The sequence below is a fragment of the Scomber japonicus genome, chromosome 22 (genome assembly GCF_027409825.1).
Source record: "Scomber japonicus isolate fScoJap1 chromosome 22, fScoJap1.pri, whole genome shotgun sequence".
NCBI classification, from domain to species: Eukaryota; Metazoa; Chordata; class Actinopteri; order Scombriformes; family Scombridae; genus Scomber; species Scomber japonicus.
This window is the reverse complement of record NC_070599.1, coordinates 14,129,561-14,139,889: the sequence shown is the minus strand read 5'-3', so window position 1 is coordinate 14,139,889 and position 10,329 is coordinate 14,129,561. Positions and strand designations below refer to the sequence as shown.

General features: G+C 39.1%; 1 protein-coding gene across 1 annotated transcript; it reads left to right on the top strand.

The window, feature by feature from the left end:
* Positions 1 to 516: 516 nt before the first annotated feature.
* LOC128383374 (carboxypeptidase Z-like) lies at positions 517 to 9,407 on the top strand. The gene is made up of 11 exons (XM_053343004.1): positions 517 to 662; positions 1,104 to 1,133; positions 1,761 to 2,135; positions 5,180 to 5,407; positions 5,495 to 5,724; positions 6,553 to 6,714; positions 6,856 to 7,014; positions 7,382 to 7,517; positions 7,702 to 7,841; positions 7,995 to 8,094; positions 8,737 to 9,407. Exons 1-11 carry the CDS (start codon positions 557 to 559, stop codon positions 9,093 to 9,095), a joined length of 2,025 nt encoding a protein of 674 aa, XP_053198979.1. The 5' UTR covers positions 517 to 556; the 3' UTR covers positions 9,096 to 9,407.
* Positions 9,408 to 10,329: the final 922 nt, after the last annotated feature.

Genomic DNA, 10,329 nt, shown 5'->3' with positions numbered 1-10,329 from the left:
CACTGACCCAAAAATCTGCTTTTTCACAATTGAGGACAGGGTTTCTGATTTAAATTGGACAAACCATCCCAAATTACTACTATTACTACTACTACTACTACTAATAATAATAATAATAATAATAATAGAAAAAAAACGTGAGGTGAACTGTGTGAGAGTGTTAAATTAATATAGAGGACACATGCACTGATTTAACACTGATGCACACAAGTATATAAAAAAACAACAGTTGAAGTCAAAGTGAGGAAAATAGCAAAATAATCTCGCATGTAGTCCCGTCAATTTATTTTAAATCTGTGTAAATTAGCGCCATAATGCACGTGCACGTCTCCACGCACGTATCCCCTACTTCACCTCAGAGACATTTCCTCTGTAATTTGATAGTTGACCGTAATGCGTATACTAATGTCGCTTAAGGAAGTTCAGAGGGGATTTCAGCAGACTTGGGAGATTTACACACACACACATACACACTCATACACACACACCCGGACACTCATAGACACCTCATAGACACACACACCCTCTGGCTGCGTGTGTGAGGTGCCACATCGATATGGAATATAAATCGCGGAAAATGTGCATCATGCTGCTGATCCTGCTGCAGATGTTACTTCTCGTTTCGTGTTCACCTCCTCGACGGTGTGACCCGGGAGTCCGAGGTAAAAGTTTCTCTGCTTCATGTCATTTCTGCTTCATTTCTTTTCCTGCGTGCATCCGGACCTGCTGCATGAATTACATATGACATCATTTCATGTAGTCTCAGATTCAGAAGCTGACTTTCAGGCTGCAAAACTGATAGAAAAAAAAAACTTTTTATGCAACTTTTTAAACTTAAATTTACACTATGATGTTTTAAATATGATTAGATGCAGGCTTGTAGCTTTTCAATTGCTATTGCTGTAATTTTTCTAGATGAAAACATGATTTTCAATCATAATGGTTAAGATTTATAATCCGGTAATGTATGTGACATTTCTTGTGACTTAATAAGACTTTGTAGACAGACAGGCATTTTTGTAGGCCACAGAGAGCCATTTATAAAAACCACTCTGCCATCTAGTGTCTGCCACAGTGTTAACCAATACTGATGTATCTTGCAGGACTATGCAGGCCAACAGTGGAAGAAAAACGTAAGTACCCTGGTGGAAGAGAGCTGTCATGCATGGACTGTTTGTCAACCAGATTTCTTTATGTTGTAGCTGCTGATCACCTTTCTAGGTTTTTTATTCTTGGTAGCTTTTCTGAGCCCAAAATGACTTCATGTTTTTTTATTGTGACATCAGAAGAAGATCATGCTCTGAAATCACTCCACCCTCACTGACTGGTCATGTGTCTGTACACTTACATCCCGGTGGATGTGTATTGAGTCTGTTTTTCACAACAGAAAAGATGATATCATAAGTCACACTGGGTGTAGTCTTAATGGAATCCGGCCCAAAGGCAATGAAACCATCATGTGTATTTATAGATGATCAATGGCAGTATGAAATATTCAAATTCTAATTTCCAGAGATAATAGAAATATTTGGGGCTGGATGATGGAAGACAGCGCAGTGAGGCTCATGATTAAGTGCTTGACAGATGGAGATGCATGTCTTGATCCCTCTGAATAAGACTGGTAAAGTTAATATTAGATATTAGGCTGTTGATAATCATTCTCTACACTTTTTGCTGAGCAATCTGCACATCAATTCATTCTAAAAATATTCCTCTTGGTTGTAGCCCCTATCTGAATTTTACCTTCATTTTCACCTCAGCCAAATGTGCAGATCTATTGCTGTCCTACTGCGATGACATGGCTTACACTCAGACCATGTTCCCAAACATTCTCGGCCACAAGACCCGTGAAGATGTAGAAGTCGGAGCCGAGTACCTTCTCATAAGTGTGATTGAATCCCTGCTGCGCGGACAGTGCAACCCAGACATCCGCATGCTGGGCTGCTCAGTTTTGGCCCCGCGCTGTGAGAAAGATGTGGTGCTGAAGCCCTGTCGCTCTACCTGTGAGGCAGTGCATAAAAAATGCAGCCACGCATTCGACGAGATAGAGATGGCATGGCCCTACTTCCTGGACTGTGATCGTTTCTTCGTTGGTGAGGAGGAAGGATGTTATGACCCGCTGGAGGGCCTCAGAGGTGAGAATATCATTGATACTGTGACCTGACACCTTAGTATTGGTTGTTTTGATTTTGGTACTATACAATAATATTTGCAGATGTGATAACTTTTTCGTGTTCATCTGCAAGGGACATGCAAGTATGTTGCTTTGAGTTTCAAGGGAACATTTTTCCTAAACATGTTTTTAACAGGCATCTGGTTTGCACACATGCTGATGTGGCTCATGTCAAAATGAAGTCCAACTGGAGTGCCTTATTTCCCCACATAAACCATTTAGTCCTGTGGATATTTGCATGTGTTTTCATGACAAACCTGTCCTTATAAACTGTGCTGTAATGTACTGCAGAAAGGCAAACAGAGACCATGTTTTCTAAAAACTGTTGTAAATTCTCAAAGTGCAAAACAGGTTTCTAAAGATGATGAATAACAAGCCAATCATGTGTGAGTCATATGAGAGCACGAACAGTAGAAACATCTGCATGGGTAGAGCAGCAGGAGCTGATTTAGTCATATAATTTTAGCATTTGTTTACAGTAAACTGTGTACATAGTCATAAAAGTCAATTAATGCAATACATTGTCTTAAACCCTAGCGCCCTATCAAAGTGTCTCACATTTTATTGTCATGAAAATGTTTTTGGACAAAGTAGAATTTGGTTCAGATGTCTGGCAGCATGTCGGGTCTGTGTAATTAGTCCCATATTCCCATCTATTTCAAACTGACGCAGTTGTTCCTGTTTTTCTATGATGTGACCTCTTCACACGATGATGCTGCACAGTGAGTCTAAGATAGAAACTAGAAACATTTGCATAATCTGTGGTGCGTTATGTAACAAAGGAAGTGACAAGTGGGTGCAGTTTGTTTCTTCTCTATATGTAAACAAGGTCATCTAGAAAACATCTCAGTATGACTGTAACACAAGGGCCCAGTGTGTGTTTTTGAAGAGGTGTTGAGTTAATAACATAGCAAGAAGCTCCTTTGTTTTTACACTGAGGCTGAAAGCCTTAAATGTCAAGACTTTAAGGGGTCAGGTCTGGTGCAAGGTCACTGGTTATTAGCAACAGTATTTCTTATTTTTAGCCATGTTAGTGGCTAAAAATAAACAGTCATGGTCTTCTGGTACCATAACTGTACAGACAGTCATGGTGCCAGAGGAAGAATCCAATTGATTTGTGATCTCCAGACAGAAATTTCAATTTGTCCAACACTTAAAGGTTCAGTGTATTGAATTTAGTAGCATCTAGCGGAACAGACTTGGCAGAAATGGAATATAATATTCATAAGTATGTTTCCATTAATCTATAATCACCTAAAAAAAAATTATTGTGTTTTCAGTACCTTGGAATGAGCCCTTTATATCTACAGGTCCTCTTCCATGGAGGCTGTCATGATGCACTGCCATGTTACTATGGTAGCCCAAAACAGACAAACCAAACAATAGCTCCTGAGGGGGCTTTTCATGTTTTTTGTGAGATTTGTGGCCACTGAAGGTTCTCCCACTCACTTGAAAGGGGTGGTGTATTCAGTTGGTTGCAATCTGCAACATTACCACTGATATTTTAAACAAAATTCACATCAACCTCAGCAGTTGTATGTGTTTGGCCCTTATTAGAAGATGTCAGCATGCTAACATGCCAAACAAAGATGTTTAACATGGTCTACATTATACCGGATTAAAATCAGCACGTTAGAGTGCTGATGTTGGCTTAACAGATTACAGCCTCAAAGAGCCACAAACATAATTGTGACTTTTAGTCTTGTAAACAGAAAAGCAGAGAGTATAACAATGTTAAACCGTGTTAAAATGCCACATGGTATTTTACTTTAAGGTGCCAATACACAGTGTTTGGCTCCTTAAGGCTGTGGAGATGCATGCTTCTGAACTGTGACTGAGAGGCTATAATGGAGAGTAAAAAATACTTTATTGGTCACACAAAACAGACAATAGCAATGAAATGAACAGTGAATTTTTGAAAGCAGAATGTTGTAGAATCTAATTTTTCCACCATATGCCCTTTTGGTCATTAACTGTACATTTATTGGTCAGAAACACTGATACACTGGAGGATTTACAACCTGAGAGCAGGGTGATGTAACACTAGATCCCACGCACTCTATTATCACAGCAGGGTCGGTTATTTTCCTATTACTGTACTTGAGCTGCAAATACAAAAAACGTTCCTTGTAACAGCAATTTGATTATATTATTGTTTTCTATTGTTCTTTAGAATTTTAATGTGAATATATTGTGAAGCTGTTTGACCATCTGACAAACAGTTCTAATATAGCATGTGTCCTGCAGTTACATAAATCAAAGAGGAGATAAGGGGGGTTGGGGAGTCTGCCTTTAAGTAGAAAGGTACAGTATAGAGAATGAATCTTAGTTAATGGGAAAGGGTCAGGTGTACTTGCAAGTTCTTGTTAAAGATGAAGAAGGTTGAACATATTTCATGCAGTATAAAAACCCTGAATTTAACTACATGGTCGCCCATAAAGTTGGAACAAAATATTTTTTACCTCTTTCCATGAAATGATTGTGAAAATGTGATTTATTCTTGATAGATAAAGTGTATATATTCTCAAAATTGTATTGATCAATCTCATTGCACCTGCTCAAAGGTGATATATGATATATGATATTTGTATGTACAAATAGAAAATAAAAAGAGGAATGTGACAACAAAATTATTCCAACTTTATGATTGACCGTGTATTAGTGTTGACAGATGCAGTCTTGGGCCTTTGAGTCTGAAACTAACAAAGTGTGATGTGTGTGATGTGGGTTTGGAGCTAATAATGGTTTCTGTTGGTGTCAAAATGGATGTGAATACAAAAATAATCTAGTCTAATGTAGGCAGCTGGTGTTAAACTGACTTTCAACACTTTCTTTTTAGTTTTTGCTGTACATACCAGAATCCACAAACAGCTTATTTATAGCCTGGCAGCTATTTAGGAATAACAACAGCACTTCGGTTTGATATCTCTTAAATGTGGTCAGTCATTATGACAATTAAAGGCATATTGTGCTCAAATAATGAGAAATGCCAAATTTTCTTTACAGCACAGCAAGATGAAGAGGACCTTGAAAACATGGACCTTATTCCTCCAGAGGATACAGCCTCTATAATGCAGTTCGTCTATCACAGCAATGCTCAGATGATCAATATCTTGAAGAAAACTGAGGAACAATGCCCCGACATAGCCAAAACCTACAGCATCGGCCGCAGCATGGAGGGCAGGGAGCTGCTGGTGATCGAGTTCTCAAATAACCCCGGCCAACACGAACTGCGTAAGTAGACAGAGTCAGTCAAAGTCAGTGGAGATCATTTTTGTCATTACTAATGAAGTTAAACCAGCTAAATGTGACCCTCTGCAGTTGAGCCAGAGATAAAGTACATCGGCAACATGCACGGAAATGAGGTCATGGGTCGGCAGCTACTGATCTTCTTGGCTCAGTACCTGTGCTCGGAGTATCATCATGGGAACGAGCGCATCCAGACTCTCATCAACACCACCCGCATCCATATTCTGCCCTCCATGAACCCTGATGGATACGAGGTGGCTGTAAATGGACTCCAGGACACTAATGATGGTGATGAGGAAGAGGTTAGCTCTTCACACTTACACACATAAATTGCTGTGCAGTTTGAGTTGTATCTGTCTTGTAATACTTTTGTAAAACCAACACTTTACTTTTCCACATGTACTTGTGAAATTTGAAACCTGAATACCCGAGCTTCTCACCCCAAAGTCCATTTAACAGCCGTTCTTAGTATCACACAGAAACCAACATTTTAGATTCTTGTCAACATCATTATAAATGTTGGGGGCTTTGGTGGCCAAAAGGTTAGAGAAGCGATTCAATCCCCCAGACCAGCAGGATAAATGTGGGTGGGAAAAGTGAAGAAGCAGCACTTGCCCCTCTCTCATTACCCCATTGAGGTGCCATTGAGCAAGGGCTTTAATATCAAGTGCACCAGTGGAGCTGCTCAGTGGCCAACAGATCAGTGACATTACCCTGAATAAATAAAGATTTGAAACATTTCTGGTTAAAGTTCATTCTTGATCTTGGAAACAGTAATTGGCAAAAACACCCGAGCTTTTAACATATTTAAATATCCTGAAACATTAATATGAAATATGCATTCACAGATATTACAGAAGAACTCCAGTGTGTGTATAGTAAATTCACTGATAAAAATTTTGCAAATTGATTGATCATTGCAGTTATTCAAACATATTCAGGTTAAAGCTTCTCAATTGCTGCTTTTGTATGTTTTATATAATTGTTAATGGAATATTTTAGTTTTTCGGGCTGTTGGATGGACAAAACAATCAATTACAGGATGTATCTTTCTTGGGACTTGTGATGAAAACAAAAGGATTTATGTATTTTTTGAAATATTCTAAAACACACATCTGTTAATTTCTCAGGGTCAAAGATATAGCACTTGGAACATTGGTCGAAACAACGCCCAGAACGTTGACCTGAACAGAAACTTTCCTGATTTGACATCCATCGTTTACAACCGACGCAGAAGCAAGGGCTACCGCACCGACCACATTCCAATCCCAGACTTTTACTGGTTTGGTAAGGTACAGTATGAACCTATATTCATATATGTCAATGAATTATATTTTATGACCTAATGGGTAATTTTGCAGGGGTTTTGCTTTTTAAATTGAATAAACTTGATTTGTTTAATTTCTTGAATAAGTCTTAATGCTTTAATCCAGGTTGCACCAGAGACGTATGCTGTCATGAAATGGATCCGCTCCATTCCGTTTGTGCTCTCTGCTAACTTCCACGCTGGGGACCTAGTGGTGTCCTACCCGTACGATCTGTCCAAACACCCGCTGGAACGCAACATGTTCTCCCCAACACCGGACGATCAGGTGAAAGAGTTCCCTGATAAACATCACTCCAAGAATAGGAAAATAATATGATACAGTACCCTTCAAAAGTTTGGACACACCTTCCCATTCACTTGAATAGACAGTGTGTCCAAATTTTAGACTGTTTCTATAAGTATTGGTGGGATGCTATTGTTTTCACAGACTACAGTAAGTCTGTGATAATTGATATAGAAGAAAGTTTGAACATTCACTAATATTTACGGAGATCTATACTCCCCAAAAAGATCCAAAGCTGCATGAATAATAATTCTACTAACCCTAATAAAATGTTTTGAAATAACATGACTTGAGTTAATATTTAACTTCTCATCTTTCATGAACTTTGACATTGTTCTTTATTTTGTAGGTTTTCAAGCTTCTGGCAAAAATGTATTCAACTTCCCATGAAACAATGTCCAATGAAAATGCACAATGTGGATCATCTCGCTCTCACAGTGAGAAAGGAATCGTTAATGGAGCACAGTGGTCCAGCATTACAGGAAGTAAGTCAAACGAGTAATTCTCACATGTGGTGGCGGTGTCTTACAGTACATGGAAGAAACGTTAGATGGTGCCACTAGAGGCCGCCGTAAGACCAGTTATGATCCAAAATGTGGAAGGCACATCAAGTCATGAGGTTTCTCAGGGAATTCTGGGTAAAGCAGTTTTGTTTTTGTCTATGGTCAGGTATGCAAGACTTCAACTATCTTCACACCAACTGTTTTGAGTTGACTGTCGAGCTGGGTTGTGATAAATTCCCTCCTGAAGAGGAAACGTTCATCGCCTGGCATGAAAATCACGAGGCTTTGATCACATTTTTAGAAGCAGTGAGTATGAGTCCTGATTCTGTTCTGTCTGTTTTCTTGTTTTTGTTGACATGCTCTATCATCTATCAACCTCTGAATTACGTATATTTATAATTAATGCATATGAAATGATCTGTTTGTAAATGTCCTGTCCTATGTGGTGTTGTTTCTCAGGCCCATCGTGGTATCAAAGGCATTGTGAAAGATGAGGAGGGAAATGGAATAAAAGGTGCACAGATATCAGTCAGAGGAATACGGCATGACATTACCACAGGTAATATTTATCAAATTATAACAAGATAAACCATTTTTCACAGCCGTTTGCTTGTTTATCATTGCCAAGTCTATCACATTAGTTTTCCACGACCAGCATGAAACATTTTGTTCTGTTTAAAGTGGCGCACTGGTGAGAGATGTGATTATACAAGATTGATCCAAATCAATACAGCAATATCCTAACTTTCTGATACGGGTCAAAACGAAATACTAAATTTTACATTTCCAATGATGCAACACAGCAGCACAGCAGCGACACAGCACTGTCTTTCTGTTGTAGCATTACAGCTGGAGTTACGGTACATACCAGTTACCAACTTGTAAACAGCGCTGATGTCGACATCCAAATTGATCAGGAAACTTTACCCTCTGATAAATCTGACTTAGCATTTAATAATACAGAAGTGCCTGAAATCTAAACATGTATGGAGGCCTTGTGTCACTTGTTGACAATTAATTAGTCTGGGTCAACTTTATACTGCCCGTATCTTTCAAACTACACACCCCCAGTTTGTAGTTCAGGCTTTCCGTTAAGAAAAGTACTCCCTACGATGAGTAATTGATTTCATGAGTAATTGGTGGACTGCACCTTTGAAAAAGTGGTCGTGTTCAAACTAAAAACCTTTCTCTGCCTGCACAGCTGAAAACGGAGAGTACTGGCGCCTTCTCACCCCTGGCATCCACATCGTGACTGCCTCAGCCCCAGGCTACACTCGAGCTATGAAGAAAATCCACCTGCCTCCTCGGATGAGCACAGCAGGTCGAGTGGACTTTATACTTCAAAAAAGCTTGCTAGACGCAGACATGCTGGAGGAGGAGGACATCATCCCATCCATGGGCAGCTATGACCGCTTTGACCCATACAATCAGTACGAGCGCTACACCCAGATGGCAGATTTAAGCCAGCCTCGTGAAGAGAGAGAGGAGAAGCCCTGGTGGTGGAACTACTTTGTCCAGCCTGGCGGACCCGCCCCCACCTGGCTGCTGAAACAGTTCTAGAGCTTTTATAAAAGTAGTGAGAGTGGTTCAGTAATCATGTAAATGGATGTGCTGCTTTTTATTGTTGCTACACAGCAGAAAAGTATAAAGCTAGCTGGCTGGCCATCACGTTTGTAATCTATAAAATTATAATCAAGGCACCTTTAGTTAACAGCAAGAGTATTTGTCTATTTTTACTGTGGGGAAAAGGTCTACAGGACTTTTTCCTTTTCATTTGAACTGCTTCAGTTTGTGATGCTAACATACATTGTTAAACACTATATATTTGTATTTACCAACAATTTTACAGCATAAATAAAGAACATTAATATATTCACAATGTGATTCGTTTCAGCAACACCTCACTTATGGTCAGTTCAATCTGGTGTTACATGTAATGAAACAAGTTGACCACTAGAGGGCAGGCTGAATCAACTTCTGAGCTAAATTACTGCCAACCACAGAGTTTGGTTAATTGCCAGCAGTGCCTAATCTATAAAGTAAGCAAATATTATTTGCCTACTTTCTGTTGTTGCCGTGCAGCTTCATTAATGCCAATAATAGTGAGACAATAATTATAAAGTGATGTGACCATGTAGAGATTTTACATTGTAAATGGGAATTCAATGTATTACAACAAATAACATAGACCTACAGTACATGGTTGTTAAAAATCAGCATTTAGAATATAAAGTAAGACCAACCAGTACGCTTTTATTTCCTAAAACTTTTAAAATCATCTATACCAGTGGTTCCCAGCCTTTAATTTATGACCCCTTGAAACTAAGCATTGTCTACTGTGAACGCTTATCACATGTGACATTGTGTCAGTGAGCTGTGAGTTGCTCCACAAAAGAGTGATTCTCCCATCTCACATTGTTTTTATTTGAATACTTTCAGAGGCCTGAAGAGGTAAAAGCATCCACATTTTGTAATATATGATTCTATTTACCAGAAGTATGCTCTATTTTCTTTCCTGTCCTGTTACTTGTCCTTTGACCCCTCATCCTTATCTTGTGACCCCCATGTTGGGAACCACTGATGGAAACCACAGGCTCTTAAAAAGTCTGTAAAGAAGGCAAAACATGCACTCCCCCAATGATTTATTTATGATTAATCTAGGGCAATCCCTGTGAGTATATAATTACATATCCACCTGAGCGGGAAAGATGTTTTGTAAACTTAAACCTAATTTCTGTTTGTGTAGATTTCCAGCTGTCAGTTTTCCTGAAGAACTAATCCACGCTTCAAATGC